The following is an 18,595-nucleotide window of genomic DNA, read 5'->3' on the forward strand; positions in this document are numbered from 1 at the left end:
TCTCCCTGCTGCTTGTACTGCCTTAAGCATAAGGGCACCAATTACATACAAGGCAGTCTTTAGATTTTCAAATAACTCAACTGTTTAAGGAAGAACTAAATATAAAATGTAATCAAAATCGGTAAAACCATTTTTGAAAAAACATAATTTTCAAATTAATCTTCAAGTAAAGTTCATTGACCTTGGCAGGTAGAAATTTTCTTATAAAAATCACTTAAAATATTATTAAAAAAACAGTAATGAGTTTTTGAAACAGTGATTTTGGGGACCCTCTTTGATTGGGGGCCCTAGGCAGATGCCTTTTTTCCTATAGGATAATGTGCCACTGGCATTTTACAATAATGTATTGCAATATTTTCTAGTAATCATTAATAATTTGTTTCATATTTTGTTGAGCTTAAACTAATTCTTACATTATCTAATTGTTTTCTATATGCATAATTTATCTTTTATCTAAAATCTGAAAATTAATTCTTCTATCTGGAAAAAGTAGTTCTTCCTGTTTGATGTTTTAATAAGGATATTTTAATCCTGTTTTATCCACTTTCAGGGGATTGCCAGCTGGTGAAGAAAATGGAAAACGGGGGTATATGCTTACTTTTGTTATTGCCTATGTGAGGGTAAGTTTCTTTGTATATATTCATAGATAAGAAAAATATTAATACCAATTACAAAGAGAAAAATTTTAGCTTAATAATTTTGTAAAATAGAAAAAAAAATAAATTAAAATACACTAATTAATTCTTTGTAGCAACAGCTTCTGACCTTCCTGAGTTTGATACAATATAACAACAATGTTCCACACACCATTCAATAAATTATTAGTTATTTTCGTCAATGAAAATAGCAAAAAAGAATTGCCTTGTGGTCTATTAATTGTCTAATTAACAGACCACAAGGTATAGGTATAAGGTATGTTCGTGTCAGACGGCGCCTGGGATTTCTCCCATCTCCGCATATGTTCGCTGTATCGAGGACAGTACACTGTCAAGCCAGAGACATGAAAGTGTGTGATCTATGTCTGTGCAGTGTGATCTGTTGTGCCCATTGTTTGTCCGGCTTATTGGCCACCAGGCCCCTGGTGGGGCCCGACGTTGCCCATACCTTGCCACATGGAGGCTAACCGGGTGTCCAGAATCATGACGAGTTGCTCCGGCAGGTCCTGCTACCTAGTTTCCTGGGATTTCAGTGGCTAGGACCTAAAAAAAAAATAAATAAATAAAAAAAATAATAATAAAAGTAAAAAATAAAATAAAATAGTAGTAAAAAAAAATATATATATATATACGCGTTTGACGTTAATTCTTAAGGAGATTGCTGTTAGGAAATCGCTGGTTGGGGTTGAACGCTAGAAAGATGTGTTAAAAGGCCTAATAGGTCGGGCAGAATTTTGTTGTTATTAAATTTAGACGTGTGGGCTATACGTTAGATGAAAGATAAAAGTGGGAGGGAGGGGAGGCTGAAGACTGGGGGGGTAGAAGTAAGGGGTCGATAGAGGAGATGACCCCTGCTAGACAATATGGCATGCCCATGCCACACCAGAGGGGAGTTTGGATGGCAGGTGGGGGAGACGAAGAAGAGTTATCTCCCCCTGCCATGGATAAGGTATACAGTAAGAGTGGGGGAAGAGACTGAAGGCTGGGAGGAAAGGCAGAAGCATGGGGACGATAGAGAAGGCGACCTCAGGTGGTCAGTGAGGCAGGCGCATGCCTCACCAGGTGAAGAGATGGGTTGGCAGGGGAGGGAGGAAACAGAGCATGTCTCCTCTCCCTCCTGCTGGGGATAGGGAATTTAAGATGAATAGGGTAAGGGTACCCCATTTGGCAGCGGAGCTGCTAGTGGTTCTAGTCCATTTCCAGGAGCGATCGGACCGAAGCATGATCGTTCATGGGGTGGTTCCCGTCCGTTCTTCAGTCTTTACCGTCAAAAGGTCCGGGTTTGCTTGTCGGCGTTTGTGGAGTCTTTCTTGTGACATTTCTCATCCATGTGGTGTTTGCGTCAATGTTGTTTATAGAGTCATTTCTCATTTATTCAACTTTAGGTCCACTTCAGGGTTTAGTGCCTTGATGATCGGAGGCCATTGGGTTCGGGCGTCTTCCGCGGGATGATTTCCTTCGAGGTTTGTTCTTTTCTTATTGTGTCAGTGGTTGATTGCGGTTCGCTGCGATAAGAGCTCTCTGTCTTGTGAACAGGGCCAGTGCATAGCTGGAGAAAGCCTGATATTCTTCCCTGGTATCCAAGATGTGGTGCTCCTGGCCTTATGGTAGATACTGTATTTTGGTGATGAATGCACTGCGGAGGTCGTCATACAGCTGGCAATCATGCATGAGGTGCTGCCAGCTCTCCAGCCCCCCGCAGGTGCAGGTGGGATCTTCTTGTATTCCGAGTAGGGATAGCTTTGCATTCAGAGCTCCATGTCCTGTCAGTAGGTATGTGACTTGTAGGCCCTTAGAAAACCAGGGTGGGAAGTTCGGAAAAACCCGGCCAATGTTGGGCAGAAACTTTCTGGTGATTTCGCCTTTTTGTGAGGTGGCCCATCTATCCTGCCACACCTGCAGCAGGTGAGCATGCAGCTTTTTCTTTTCCATAATCTTGCTATTGATGATGTCGGTGGTGAATCCTAAACATGTCTGTGGGATACCCTTGTCCAGGTGGTGCGTGAGGCCCCATCGAATGATCTCTTAAGTCCAGTGGAAGGACACCAGCAAGGACTTGCAGGGCATGCGTGCTCACTGTGCTGCAAGCTCGAGTAATGGTCGGAAGGATTGATCGGTGAATCGAGTCAGTGATTCGTTTATTGACAACAGTTGTGGCTTTTTGATACCATGCGCCAGATGCATACGTGACAATTGGGGTGAAGATGGTTTTATAGAAAAGACGTAGCACCCGTCTGTCTAGGCCCCAGTCTCTGCGAGTGACTCTGGCAACCAATGCAGTGTATCGTCTGACTTTTGTATGCAAATATTTCAGGTGGTCCTGAAATGATAGATTCGGATCTAGAATCATGCCTAAGTACTTTAGCTGCTTTGAGAATTTAATTGTTTTCTGGTCGATCTTGATTTGTGGAGGCCGCCTGAGGTTGAGGTACCCCTTGAGCAGGATGGAGTTTGTCTTTGCAGGGGATATTCTAAGTTGACTTTTCTTTGCCCATTCCTGAAGGGTGGACAGAGCCCGGTTTGCCAGTGTCTCCAGTTGTGTCCTTGAGTCCGCTGTCACTGTCAGTAAGAGGTCATCAGCAAAGGCCTGCGATTTTACCTCGTCAAGGTCTATAGCTAGGAAGGAGTCCATTACTATGTTCCACAGTAGTGGTCCAAGGACCGACCGAACCCTGTGGACAGCCGCGAAATGTATTCTTGGAGAGAGTCCCATAGGGAGCAACAATCCTGATGGATCTGTTTGTGAGGTAGCTCTTGATAACCCTGTAGAGGTTGCCTGGGATCCCAGCAACCCGAAGCCTTGCCAAGATGCTTGGCCACCAAAGTGCATCGAAGGCCCCAGCAAAGTCCACGGAAATCACGAGGAAATACTTCTTGGTGCATCTTGTTACTTGTTCTTGTAGGTGTATTAAGGCATCCACGGCTGAGCGACCCCACTTGAAGCCAAACTGGTTGGGTGAGGCCAGGCCAGCCTTGTCATAATATTGCTCTATTCGTCTATAGAGAAGGCGTTCAAGTAGTTTACTTGCGACTGTGAGAAGTGCAATCGGTCTGTACGATTCTGGGAGGTGTGGTGGTTTGGTCGGATTTTTCAGGATTAGTTTGACATTTGCTTTCTTCCACGAAGTCGGGAAGGTGCCACAGTGAAGACAGAGGTTGAGCAACAGGTTCGGGGGAACACTCTACTGTCTTTTTGATGATTTCGGGCTCCAAGAGGTCTGGTCCAGGGCATTTATTTCCCCTAATAAGGGTGGCAGCACTCTTGAGCTCCTCCACGGTGAAGTGAGGTTCTGTCGTTGCTGTTTGATAGCTTTCATTTTCTAAGCAGAGTTGGATCTGCTCTGTTGTCTCCGGTTGTATAGCCGGGTGGAAGACTGTGTCCAGGATATTGGAAATGGTCTGCTCCCAGGTTGTGGACATGCCCCCTTGGGTCAATGTGGTGGCGGCTTCTCCTCGGGGGAGTTTATTCATGGTCAGTTTGTAGACGATTCCCCAGGGGTTCTCATTTCCTATAGTGGAGACCATGCACTCCCAAGATTGCTGTTTACAGCTTCTGATTTGGGCTGTGTAAGTGTTTCTTGCTTCTTTGTAGCGTTGTCGGAGTACTTCAACCTCTGCCGTCGGCCAGGAGCGCCTGGCCCGCTGAAAGGCCTTTCTTCTGGTTTGTGTTTCTTTCCGGAGTCGTTGCAGTTCTAGGTTCCACCAGGGCACAGCCCCAGGGGTTGGATTTTTCTTTTTAATAGCAATGTCGCTTGTGTGCGTTATGATCTCTGTTACCTTGCTTTGGAGGTGATCTGGGTCTTCGAGGCACTCAAGCTCGCTCTGTCTCTGTTGTATGCTGGTTTTTAAGGTACTTTGGAAGAGTTCCCAGTTTGTTTTGGATATGGAGTATCTGTGAGTGGTTTGTCTAGATGCCGGTACCCTAGTCAGTGATCTGTTGAGTTGGAATGTAATGGCTCGATGATCAGATGTTGTCCAGGCCTCTTGGACGGACCAGTCAGTAGTATTATTAGCAATGTTCCTGGAAGCCAAGGCGACATCTGTGGTGGCCTCCCACAGTGTATTACTAAATGTGGGCAGATTGTTTGGTTGGTTTAACACTGTCAACGTTGAATTTGCAAGGAACTCTTCCAATATAGTTCCGTTTCTGGTGCCATGTCTGTCTGGCGTGTGACTATGCCACATTGGTACCGGCAGTTCACGTCTGCACCTATTATAATTTTTGCGTTGGGAAGGGTGTCAGCAGCCAGTTGGAGGTATCTTGTGGCGAAAGTTGTCTTCGCCCGGTCGACAGTAGAGGGCAATAACATAAAATGCCCCCAGAGCTGTGGTAAGGTGGGCACATGCAGCCCAGGCTGTGCAAAGCTGTGTGATTTTGGTCACCGTAATATCTGGATTTCTGACCGCGACTGCGGCCCAGGGGGTGTCGTCCTCGAATTGTACTATCTTGTAGGTCAAGGGGTATCCCCTGACTATCTTCATGTGTGAGTATGGCTCTTGTATTATCATGACGTCTACATTCTCCTCTTCAGCTTTGATACGGATCTGATCCGCTACTGCTCTGGCCCTCTGTGCGTTGATCTGCAGAAATTTTACCTCTAGACCACAAGGTAGTAAAGCACACCCTCAAATCTGTTGAAAGTGATCCAGATCACAGATCACTTTTGGCAGACTCCATACCTTCTTTGAAATGACGGTGCCAGTCAAAAATTTGTGGGTGGCCTATTGCAGACTTCCCATGGACTATTTTAAGAAGTGGAGATGTTTCACTTACACCTTTTCTGATTTAAAAGCAAAATTTTAACACATGTTGTTCAATGCTCTTTGACAACAATTTGAAATATGATGAGATATGAAAGCATAATTCCATTATCAACTGACAATAACAGACTGCTAAAAGTAAGAAAATGGCTTACTATTTAGAAGAAAATATAAGACAAGTCTGAACACATTAATGTAAGCCACAAGCATTTGCTGCACTGGCAAAAAAAAAATAATAATAAATAAATAAAATAACACACACACAAAAAACCCACAATATTAAGTAGATAAGAAAATACAAATTATATGCCTTTCTCCTCATATAGATAACTATCCAGTTGACCTTTGTTTTTATTCAAACTGTCGCCCTCGACTACCTGTGAAGGCAACTTGTTACAGCAATCAACGACCTGCTATCTAAAAGAAAACTTTCTATAGTCTAATCTAAACTTCAATCCTTGTAATTTGAATTTATGTTCCCTAGTTTTGGAATTCTTTATAACAGTGAAAATTCTGCCTTCATTTATTTTTGTGATCCCTCTCAGAGCCTTATAAACCTCAGTCAGGTCACCTCTGAGGTGCCTAGTTTCCAAGCTCTGTAGCCCACATAATTGGAGTCTCCTCGTACGGTTGTCCTTTTGCCAATCTCACTATTCGATTTGCCTGTCTTTGGACTCTTTCAAGAAACTCAATGTCTTTTTTCAGATGGTGTCTACATATTTGAACACAGTATTCCAAATGTGGTCTTACAATTGCTTTGTACAGTGGCATTGTGCCTTCATAAAGAAACTTCATATCTGCCTTGTGTTGTAATTCCCAAATCCTTTTCTTGCTCCACTGTTTTTGATTCAGCCCTGCAAAGAGTCATTGGTGAGGCTGAATATTTTAGGGTTGCTATTCCCCAAATGTAAGACCTTGCATTTAGCTGCATTAAAATATAGCTGCCATGTCTCTGACCTCTGTGAAATCTGTTCAAATCACCTGGAAGGAGCCCTGCTTGTCACTGATCATTAATGACTCTACCAATCTTAACGTCATCTGCAAATTTTGACATCTGCTTTCTATCCCAATTTATTCCCATTTGCAGTTTACATAATGTGAAGGCTTCTTCCAGAATAATCCCATCATCATGGGATTATTCTGGAAGAAGCATTACCATCGATTACCATTGTCTCTCCTTTCCCTATCCTTTGGCTCAATAATTTTAGAAAGCAAGTCAGGGAAACCTGCAGCCACCAGTCACTCCCATCAGTTTCTCATTATTCAGGCCAGTGCAGATCTATTTTGGAACCAATCCCCCAAGTGCATTAAATGGATCACATCTTAACCCATCAGAGTATTCAGATTTTCTTTAATATTTTTACCTTCTTTTAAACCATTACAAGCTTAATTGGAAATCAATGCATGCATTTTTCTTCGATCCTTATTTTCAGAAGTGTTTCCATTTTGTCTATTATGCTACTATGGACACAATTGGAAGTACAGTAAACCCCCGCTATTTGCAGTATCTGTATTTGCGGTCGCTGATTTAATATGAAATGAAACCTAAAAAATGTGAATTTTAAAGCGCCATGAACATTTTCCGCCATAAAAAAAACATGGGCGCGGCTAAAATTATCTTTCCCGGTCAAAACAGCGCTCAATGGGTGGGGGGAGAGGGGTGACAAAATCGTGTGCGTGGATGTTTCTCGCTAATCCTTGTTCAGTATGTGTTGTGTGCTTGTCATGGAAGGTTTCATCATTTGCTTTTAATTTATATGCTTATAAATTGAATAAATTTATAAATTGATATGTTTACAAAAGTGATAAATCCACCGTTTTGCAGTGTAAAACAGACTTTTTCGAGTGTGTTAATGGAAGAAAGTGACTTTATTGTGGACAAGTTCTTTCTAACCCGTACAAAAATATGGCTATGAATAACAAGGGAAATGTGTAAAGATCAAAGAAGGTGATGACATTAGCGAATAAAATTCAGTTATTAGACAGTTTCTAATGGTGAAAGTGTCTCATCAGTGGCAAAACATTATAAAATCAATGAGTCAATGGTACGATCAATCAAAAATTCGGAAGAAAAAATCCGCCGTAGTTTCCGTGAAAACGCGCTAATTGCTTCAAAAAATTTGCTCTGTAACTCATGATGTTAAATTAGGAAAAATGGAAAAGGCTTTAAATCTAAGGATAGAAGACCGAACTTAAAATAAAATTCCGTTAAGTTCACTCATCATTCGTGAAAAGGCAAAACTTCTTTATCAACACTTCAGCGAAACTGATGATAGCACTGGCAGGATAAGTTTTTAGTTAGCAAAGGCGCTGGTTTGAAAGATTTATTTGAAATTTCTAATAAATATTACATTTAATATTAAATTGTTTCTTATTTTCAGTTCGATGCCATATGCTTGCATTTCTAATGGTCATATTATGAAGGTACATATAATACATACGTAGACAAAATTTTAGACTAGTTTTTCTTATATATTTCATACTTTGGAACAGAACCCCTTTATTACTATGGGAGCCATAACTCAGTATTCGCGGCATTTCTCAGGAACGTAACCCCTGCGAATAGCGGGGGTTTACTGTACTAGCTGACTTGTAAAGTGCCCAAACCCTTTTCACATGTTTTGCTCTTAATCTTCATCTTTTATTTTAGTTTGCATTTCAGATATATAAGTCATATTAGCTTCTAATCTTATAAATAAATAAATTATTTTTCTGTTTATATTCCAAGGCAATCACAGCATTTAGAAAAGTCCACAAACACTGGGCCTGAGTGCCAAACGATAGTTCCCAAGCAATCTCTCTAGTGTTTTTCCTAGTGTGAGTACTAGTACTTTCATAAACCCTTCACCACTTGCAACGTTACTGCTGACTGCTCGCAATGTCACTACTTCCCTCGCTGAGCAACGTCACTACTTCACTGCTAACCCCACTTGCAACGTTACTGCTACCTCTGCTACCAACATACTTCTCTCCTATTCTCCTGATCACTTAGTCACTAGTTGGCACCACTCCTGCCTCCACGTGGCGGGGTCAGTAACCTGGGAGAAGAAAGTCCCTCTCCCAGTGTTAAAAGGAGCAGGCATAGATTTGAATAATTTTCCACCATTAGAGCCTTCAAGCTGAAGACTGGAAATGTCTGTTGTTATGACACTAATCAGCCGAAAAGGCTTTGAAGAGAAACACAGTGCAATGATACTCTCTCTCCCCCCCCCCAACCTGTAGGCAAGTTATCACCATTTGTTATGCAAAAATATTTGGAATCCATTGCTGGAACACCAAAAATGGTTAAACGTCTACAATCCCCGATTGAAGGCCAATGCTCCAAGCTCTCACTCAACAGCAGCTCAAACTGATGTATGAATACCCCCTGCCAGCACATCCATAGCTAACTGTGTTAAAACTACACTGGCAAACTCTGGAAAAGACACATCTAAAGCTAAGACTAGAAAAGCGGCCAACACTCCAATTAGCATCCCAACTGATACTTCGAATGTCTTGCTTGACAGTGAAAAATTGAAAACTACTAAAAAGAGCAAGAAAACCAAATCACCCACCAACAGCATTGAGGTTTACGTACACTCACATTATGAGGAACCCATACTAGAACTTCATGCAAATGACACTATGGATACTGGAAGCCCACCTTCCCAAAAAAAGACCAGTAAAAATGTTCCTCATACAAAAAAAAAGTCAGATGAATAGCTCATTATACACCTAAACCTCAGCGAAACCTAAATGATGCACAACATTTTACAATGGAATTGCAGAGGCTACGTTGCAACATAGATGATAACAAAGATCTAATTAACCGATATTCTCCAGTTGCCCTTTGTCTTCAGGGAGCTTACAGGAAACCTAATCTGTTAAATTTCTCCTTCGATAAAGAACTATAGCCTTTATCAAAAAGATACAGCATCAGCTGTATCTTTTTGATAAATCTTTTTGCTCTTGGTGATGTGGCAATCCTCATAAATTCAAAGATCCAAACTAAATGTATCCTGTCTCAGACTGAATTAGAAGCCGTTGCTATCCATATAACTCTCCATATTGCCATAACACTTGTCTCGATCTGCCTACTGCCAAACCATACTTACTCTTTAAAAGATCTTGAAGATCTCATCATACAGATACCTCCTCCTCCTCCTCTCTGTATATTAGGGGATTTTAACAGGCACAACCCCTTGTGGGGCGCTCCTAAATTAGATAGACGGGGGTTGACTCATTGAAAGCTTTCTAGAGGACTAAAACCTCATTATACTCAATGCTGGTGCACATGCTCACGTACAGCTCACAAATGGACTCACCTCAGAAATAGATCTCTCAGTTTGTTCTCCGGAACTGGTCCCGACCATAGAGTGGTATGTTGTAAAATGATCCCATGGGCAGTGACCACTTCCCAATCGCATCAACTTTTCGACAGCACAGATCCGTTCAACTCAACCCTGCAGGAAATTAAAATTTGTCTGAGCAAATTGGACAAATTTTCAGTCATCAGTCGGTCTGCTGAGGAAAAATTCTGCCTCCAGCATATTGATAACGTGACAAATTACATCATGGCACATCTCCTAAAAGTGGCCAAAGATACAATACTGTTATCAAATCCCCTGAGCCGAAAGCATTATAATTACTGGTGAAACGAGGACTGCACAAAAGCAAAGAAATCAAAAAATAAAGCCTGGAATTTATTTCGGCAATGTCCAACCACAGCCAATTTCATTAATTTTAAGAAATTATGGGCAAAATCATGTTTCATATGAAGGCAAGCCAAGTAATTCTAGATCCATTTTGCTTCAAGCATTAACAGAAACACTGATCCCAAAATAATCTGGAACAAAATTAGACAGCTTTCTAGTAAGTTTCCTACATACCTTCTCCAATACTCTCCTGGAATGGGAGAGATTTATCTAATCCCTTAAATATAGCTGATGCTTTGGGTAATACTTTTTGCTGAAATCTCAGCAGCATCAGCTTACACTAAATCATTCTACCGAATTAAAAACACTACAGAACAGCATTCTATTAACTTCCAAACTACCCTCATTCTGCCATATAATAAACCTCTGCAATATTCTGAACTTTCCATCAGAACAGCCCACAGTGGTGCTTCCATGCCAGATGGTATTTATTATGTCATGCTACAACATCTTTATGAAAAAGCTTTATGCCGCCTTCTGGTATTTTAGACCCCTATATTTTTAGAAAATGTATACCCAGCCTCTTGGCATTATTCTGCTGTTTTGTCATTCCTAAATCCTGGAAAAGATCCAACCAACCCCCATATAGCTATAGACCAATATCTCTTTCAAGCTGCCTCATCAGAATCCTCGAAAAAAATTGTTCATAGTAGACTCGTCTGGATAATTGAGTCAAAAAATATAATGAGCCATAGTCAACATGGCTTTCGACGAAACAGGTCATACTTGGATCTCATAGTCAAGGCTGAATTTGCATTCATAATGCCTTTGAATCAATAGATATAGAGACAGCTTTTGACACCACCTGGGAGCACAGCATACTTAGCGATCTTTACTCTCTTGGTCTACGGGCAACCTTCTGATATTTGTGAAGAATTTTCTACATACTAGATCGTTTCAAGTTTGATACCAGCATGCCCTTTCTGCAACGTTCATTCAGGAAGAAGGTGTTCCATGGGGATCAGTACTGAGTGCCACTCTTTTTGCTCTCAGAATAGATTCTATCACTAAACAACTTCCAAATACAGTAAAGACTTACCTTTATTCAGATGACCTTTCCATCTCCTGCCATTCCCAAAACATGAGATCTATTGAACAACAGCTTCAGATATCACTTAATAAAATACAGCAATGGGCCAGCATCATCCCCCTACCATGGAATATTGTTCCCAAAACATCTCTCAGGCTTCTAGATTCCATTCTGAAGAGGGCAGTTAGGTTAATTAATGACATATCTCTAACAGAGTCTCTCCACTCTCTCTGTCTCACAGACGTTCTGTTTCTGCTGCATGCCTTTTCTACAGATACTGCCATGGGCACTTTTCTTCTGACTTGGCTTCTATAATCCCCCTCCCCCATTCTCTTTCAAAATAGTCTAAACTTACCGCTGCCAGCAAACATCCATTTACTGTCCAACTTCAAACTCACTGAACCAACTTTTCATCTTCTTCGTTTATTCTTTCAACTACTGTTTTCTGGAACAACCTTCCATCATACATATTTTCTGAAAATTACAGTGTACAGAAGTTCAAGTCTAATGTCAATCAACAAATACCTTCTTTCGTCTTTTCAACCTCCAGCCCATGCACAGTACTGAGTACTATAGGTTCTAATATCTCTCATGTTTGGGGTTGTCATAAAAAAAAAAAAAAAAAAAACAGTAGGCCCAACACTGAACCCTGGGGGACTCCGCTAATAACATTAGTCCATGAAGATCAGCATCCATTGATTACCACTCTGTCTTCTCCCATCAACTACCCTTTTATCCATTGTAGCAACTTGCCCTTAATACCATACTGCTCCAATTTGTACATGGAAGACAGTAGTCTTCCCTGTGCAACAGTATCAAAAGCTTTCCTGAAATCCAAGTACAGGCATACCTCGAATAACGAATAGGATGCGTTCCACGAAATTACTTCGTTAAGCGAAACTTCGTTTTCAGAGGTAAAAATACTATGGCCAGAATAGGGATACGTTCCTACGTAAAGAAAATGAAAAGCTTTTTTTTCGAACAAAGAAAAGTTTTATTAAATAAACAGTCAACGTACATACAAAGTGAAATCACATTTTAAAATATGAGTCTAAAGTTGATTGCTTATGCTTTTTTTCCCTTTCATTTAACAATTGCCTATATGGAGTTATTTCATTTAACACTGATCGCTTAACAATAAAACTTCTTCCTAAATCAGGATCATTTTCACTAAAAAAATTTAAAACTTTTTCAATGTCATTTAAGCACCTTTTTAAATCTTTGGTTGTTAACACTTTTTCGGCAGGAACTTCTTTAACTTCGTCTTCATTATCTTTGTCTTCGTTGCTAACAAGGTTTTCTAAATCTTCCACTGAAAAACCATCATCTTCTGCATTCAATGAATTTCTAACATCCTCTTCATCGACATTTTCGAAACCTATTGATTGAGCCATCTGGATAACTTCATTTCTAATTTCTTGGATGTTATTTTCTTCTTCTAGTACAACTTCTGGCCATATTTTGCGCCAAACTCCATTTAAGCATTTCTTAGTGACTTCTTTCCAAGAACTATCAATGTTTTCAATTGCGTTTTTAATGGTGTAGTTTTTCCAAAAAGTTTTAACTGTCATTTCCTCTTTATCCTCTAGTTCAGTTAAATTGCTTAATGTTCGACGCAGATAATAAGCTTTAAATGATGCTATTACTCCCTGATCCAATGGTTGAATCAGGGAAGTTGTGCTGGAAGAAACACAACTTTGACAGGAATGCATGTGTCCAACGTGTCTTCGTTGCTAACAAGGTTTTCTAAATCTTCCACTGAAAAACCATCATCTTCTGCATTCAATGAATTTCTAACATCCTCTTCATCGACATTTTCGAAACCTATTGATTGAGCCATCTGGATAACTTCATTTCTAATTTCTTGGATGTTATTTTCTTCTTCTAGTACAACTTCTGGCCATATTTTGCGCCAAACTCCATTTAAGCATTTCTTAGTGACTTCTTTCCAAGAACTATCAATGTTTTCAATTGCGTTTTTAATGGTGTAGTTTTTCCAAAAAGTTTTAACTGTCATTTCCTCTTTATCCTCTAGTTCAGTTAAATTGCTTAATGTTCGACGCAGATAATAAGCTTTAAATGATGCTATTACTCCCTGATCCAATGGTTGAATCAGGGAAGTTGTGCTGGAAGAAACACAACTTTGACAGGAATGCATGTGTCCAACGTGTTAAGATCAGTAGGATGTCCCGGAGCATTGTCTAACAACAAAAGAGCTTTTTCTTCAAAGTTGTTTTTTTGACAATACCGTTTTACTTCAGGACAAAAGTGGTTAACAAACCAATCAGTAAATAACTCCTTGGTAACCCACGCTTTTCTATTTGCTTTCCATATTACAGGTAAATTCATTTTTATGTTACCTTTTAACGCCCTCGGATTTTCTGAATGGTAAACTAATAACAATTTTAATTTATAATCGCCAGAGGCATTTGATCCAAAGAGTAACGTTAAACAGTCTTTGGCTGCTTTGAACCCAGCAGCTGATTTTTCTTCAATAGAAATGAAGCTTTTTGTTGGTAGCCATTTCCAGAATAAACCGCTTTCGTCAACATTGAACACCAAATTTGGTGGAAAATTTTCACGTTCAGTTATTTCCTTTAGTTTTTCTGGAAACTTCTCCTGTTAATTTTACACTATGAATCCTGGCCCGTTTTTTAAATTTCTCGAACCAACCACGAGAAGCCCCAAAGGTTTAATGTTAAATGGGGCTTGAAATTGCAGACTTCGTTATATCGAAGCTTCGTTATCAGAGGTAACGTTAACCGAGGTATGCCTGTATATGAAATCAAAATTATTTTTTGCATCCAGTTCCTTTGTATCCACATCATAGTATCCAATCAAATTTGTTTGTTTCCTTTAACAAACCCATGCTGTGCCTGAATTATTACTGCAGTCTTGTCTAAATGATTCTGCAATGCTTTAACCAGTGACTCCATTATTTTACCCAGAACAGAAGTTAAACTAACAAATTTGTAATTACTCATGTCACCCTTTGATCTCCATTTGTGAATTGAGGATATATTTGCACACTCCAGTCCATGGGGACTTCCCCTGAATCCAAGAATGCTCTCATAATTATGGCTATCATATTACGTCGGGAATATCCTTGTCCCTAGTACTTTTCCTGTTGCTTATATAAAAAAAAAAAAAAAAAAAAATCAACTAGTTGATCTAAAAATTTTGTCCACCATGGTTGAGTTCCTCTCTCACTTACTCCAGTTAATTTGGGACTAATTGAAATCATCGAGAGTTATTTGCATGTTAGAAAATTTTAATTGCTGAGAAAATCAATTGCATACAAGCTACAATCTTCCTGTAACTTGTATTGCACATTGATCATACTGTAATGTGCTAAACATAGTTATGTTCATTAATATATGATGATTCATTGTATCCCCTGAACTCTGTCTCCCTGGTACAACTCCTAATAATAATAATGTTATCCTTATTATAACTGTTATGGTCTCTATGGCAAAAATAATAAATTCAATACAGTTGCAAAAATAATAAATTCAATACAGTTGACTCTTTCTGTTCCTCATTCTGACACTTTTGATCCACTTTGTGGGCCTGCCTCACCCTAATTAGACCATTGTTTCATCTTCCAACCAAAATAAAAAATCATTAGAATCTGTAATACTACTCTAGTACCTTGTATAGATATGTGATTTTATCTAGATATATGAATGTTTTAATAGATCAGCATATGATCTTTATTTTGTGAAAAATAAAACTGGTCTGGATTTAAAGAAGACTGAAGTTAACTAAATTTTTTCCTTCCGACTAGGAATTTAGATATCGGCATTGGGAAAACTGGTGATGAATATTTGAAGAGATTATAGCTGCTTGTGCAGAGCAGGATTTGTGGAATATATAATTTAGTGGAGTGTAGTGTAGTGTATCTGTCTATCATCTGCAGAACTATAGACTGGATTTCCAGCCAATGGAAGGAAGTTCCATCTGCTTCTGCCGTGGAAGTGGGTAGTTGAATAAAGTAAAGGAGGAACTAGACAAATTGTTAAAGGGGTTGGATAGGTGTTGTGAGAAGGATGATTTTTTTTTTTTTTTGGCTGAAGCTGTATATGCTTGTTTTCTTGCATCATTTCCCATTACCCAGTTACTAATTTATAGGAGATGGTAAAGAATTGATTGAGGAACAGAAATCCCAGCATTAGTTAAGAAATTTAAAGTTAGTGACTCATCTTGTGAGTCAATCAGTTTCTCCCTGTCTACACACAGTGAATGGTTAGGGAGAAACTAACTATCCCATTGCAAAAAAAGCAGAAGGTAGACCATAAGATGGAAGCTTGTTTCGAAAGCCTTTTTCGCCAAATAAAATCATGAGGCAGAAATATCAAGGGCAACTGCTTGCGTTTCTCCAAAATTTTTTTCTGTAATTTATTGAACAATGAGTAACGTAATATTCATAACTGATCACTGATAGGATCCATATTGTCAATCATTATTCAGGTGAAGAGTTCATAGATTATAACTGCATTTTTACAGGCTATATTGGGGGAAAGCCCATTCAATAAATCTGGTTGTCCTTTAAACTCGAAAGAAATACATATAGCCACCTAAGCTGCTGTAATGTTATGAAAATGTTTTCTGTTATAAAATAAAAAACAATAAATGTTTTTTAATGTTTATAACTGTACTTGTTTAATGTATGTAATTGTATATTTTACTGTACTTGTTGTTGGAATAGAAGAGTTTGACATGTTTCACATAGAAGTAGCTTATTCAGAGTCTGAAAAGTTCCCAGATACCCTCGCTAGTGGTTTTGATGACTTCTGGCTGATGTCTGATATGCTGATGGTGAGAAAAACCTCTCCCAGGAGTAAAAATATTCTATTTTCATTGCCATCATAACATCCATGATAACAAATGATCATAAATAACATCAGACTGAAGCAGTTAGATTACCAGATTTTTATGAAGAAAACCTGATTCTGTATGTAATGTCTGTACGAGAAGTCTATTAATTTGATATCTTTCAAGGTGAGGGTTTACTGCAGCATAAAACAGTTGAGGAATTCTACATTACTCTGAGAAGAATTGAGGTAAATATAGTGAGACAATGTGCTGAGTAACCATCATAAATGACATCCTTTATGATCAGATCATTTTTTTATGAGAAAGAGGTGTTGGAAAATAAAATACATAAATTTCTGCTTATTCTTGTAACAGCTGAAGTTTACATATTCATTATGGCTACATACCTATGCAATTAAAATGCAATCAGAATTTTTTGGCAAAGAGAAATAAACCGATGAGGCAAAACATTATGACCACCTACCTAATATGATGTTGATCCTCCACTAGCAGCCAAAACAACTCATACCCGGCAAGGCACGGATGCTACAAGATTTCTAAATGTCTTGTAGTGTCTGTTACCAACACGTAACCAGCAGATCTTTTAACTCCTGTTAGGTCCATTGTTGAGATGCTGCAGATCAGAGTTGCTGTTCCAACGCAAACCACAGATGCTCGATGGGATTGATGTCTGCAGAATTTGGAGGCCAGGGCAATACCTGGAAAACTTCCTCCTGTTCCGCGAACCAGTCTTGAACAATCTGGGGGTGTGGCATGGTGCATTATCCTGCTGAAAGATGGCACCGCCAGAGGGGAAGACTGTTGCCATGAAAGGGTGTACCTGGTCATCGGTGATGTTTAGATAATTGGTAGATGTCAGAGTGCCCAGCACATGGATGACTGAACCAGGGTATCCCAGCAGAACATTACCCAAAGCATTAGCCTGCTCAATCCTTTCAAGGTTTTATACACATCAGTCAGATCACCTCGCAGGTACCTAGTCTCCAGACACTGTAATTTACAAAACCTAAGCCTTTTTTCAAAATACCAAACCCTTGTTCCATTCACTGATCTTGTTCCCCTTCTCTGTATTTGTTCCAGCAGCTCTACATCCTTCCTAAAATGAGGCATCCAGACCTGTATACAGTGCTCTAGGTGTGGCCTGACCATTACCTTATATACAAGGGGATAATTACCTCCTTATCCCTCTAGAAAAATTCTTGTATATCATTGACAAGACACCATGAGCTACTCTTGCAGATTAACTGCATAATTATTATTAATATTATTATTAGAGGCAAAGGATGCAAGAAAGCAAGCTTATGCAGCATCAGCCAAAAAAACCCCTCCCATTTCACCCCTCCATTCGTTCCAAATGCCTGTCCATCTCAGCCTTAAATTTATTTAGGCTATTAGTTTCCACAACAAAAGATGTAAGCTTGTTCCACCAATCAACTACCCGCTGGCTAATGGCAAACTTCTGCACCTCTATTCTACAACTATCTTTCCTCAATTTGAAACTGTATCCCCCCCCCCTCAGGTTCTTAGTCTGAGCAAGAGGAAGAATCCCATCAGCATTCAGCTTGCTCAACCCATTCAAGGTCTTATACACCTCAATCAGATCACCTTGCAGGTGCCTACTCTCCAGGCGCTGCAATTTGCAGAACTTAAGCCTTTCTTGGTAAGAGCACCCCTTTGTTCCCCTCACCAATCTTGTTGCCCTTCTTTGTACTCGTTCTAGCAACTCTACATACTTCCAAAAATGAGGCCTCCCAATCTGTACACAGTACTCTAGGTGTTGCCTGACCATTTCCTTGTATAACAGGATAATCACCTCCCTGTCCCTGCTAGCAAATTTCCTATATATCATTGACAAGACTCCGTGATCTCTCCTTAGACATTACTCCCAGGTTCATTTCATTCTCTACCCTGAGTGTAGTACACACAGGTGATATGTTACTACGGGCTTATTGCTGCCCATATGCAGCACTTTACATTTGCCAATGTTAAACTTCAGTTGCCACCTCTCAGCCCACCTGCTCAACATTTCTAGATCCTGTTCCAGTAGTGTACTGTCATTAGTGTCATTAACAACCCTGCCAACCTTCGTCTCGTTTGCAAACTTAGACATTAAGCCTGATATACCTTCATCATTATCATTAATGAATACAGAAAACAACAATGGACCCAACACTGAACCCTGGGGCACTCCACTGATAACATTAGTCCACGAAGAGCAGTGTGCATTGATTACCACTCTGTCTTTTCCCACTCAACCATTCCTTTATCCATTGCAGCAACTTACCCTTAATGCTACACTGCTCCAATTTGTACAGCAGTCTTCCATGTGCAACAGTATCAAAACCCTTCCTAAAGTATATGATATCAAAATTATTCATTGCATCCAGTTCTTTGTGATCACATAGTATCCAATCAAATTGGTCAAACAAGACTTCTCCTTAACAAACCCATGATGTGTCCAAACTATAATTGAAGTCTTGTCTAGATGATCCTGTAGTGCTTCTTTAACCAGTCCCTCCATTAATTTCCCTGGAACAGAAGTTAAACTAACAGGTCTGTAATTACTTGTGTCACCCTTTGATCCTCCTTTGTGAATTGGGGTCACATTTGCACATCTC

The 18,595-nt window shown here is 39.7% G+C and overlaps 1 protein-coding gene across 2 annotated transcripts in view; it reads left to right on the forward strand.

Annotated features, from left to right (window-relative positions):
• The window catches only part of Agps (alkyldihydroxyacetonephosphate synthase), a 467,281-nt gene that overhangs the window by 378,412 nt on the left and 70,274 nt on the right, over positions 1-18,595 (forward strand). For both annotated transcript variants that reach the window (XM_090377792.1, XM_090377793.1), the window contains one exon: positions 551-620. In XM_090377792.1, coding sequence (XP_090233918.1) covers positions 551-620 — 70 coding nt within the window. The remainder of the gene's footprint in view (positions 1-550; positions 621-18,595) is intronic.

Source organism: Mastigoproctus giganteus, chromosome 7 (assembly GCF_048544385.1).
Source record: "Mastigoproctus giganteus isolate SK-2022 chromosome 7, ASM4854438v1, whole genome shotgun sequence".
Classification (NCBI taxonomy): Eukaryota; Metazoa; Arthropoda; class Arachnida; order Uropygi; family Thelyphonidae; genus Mastigoproctus; species Mastigoproctus giganteus.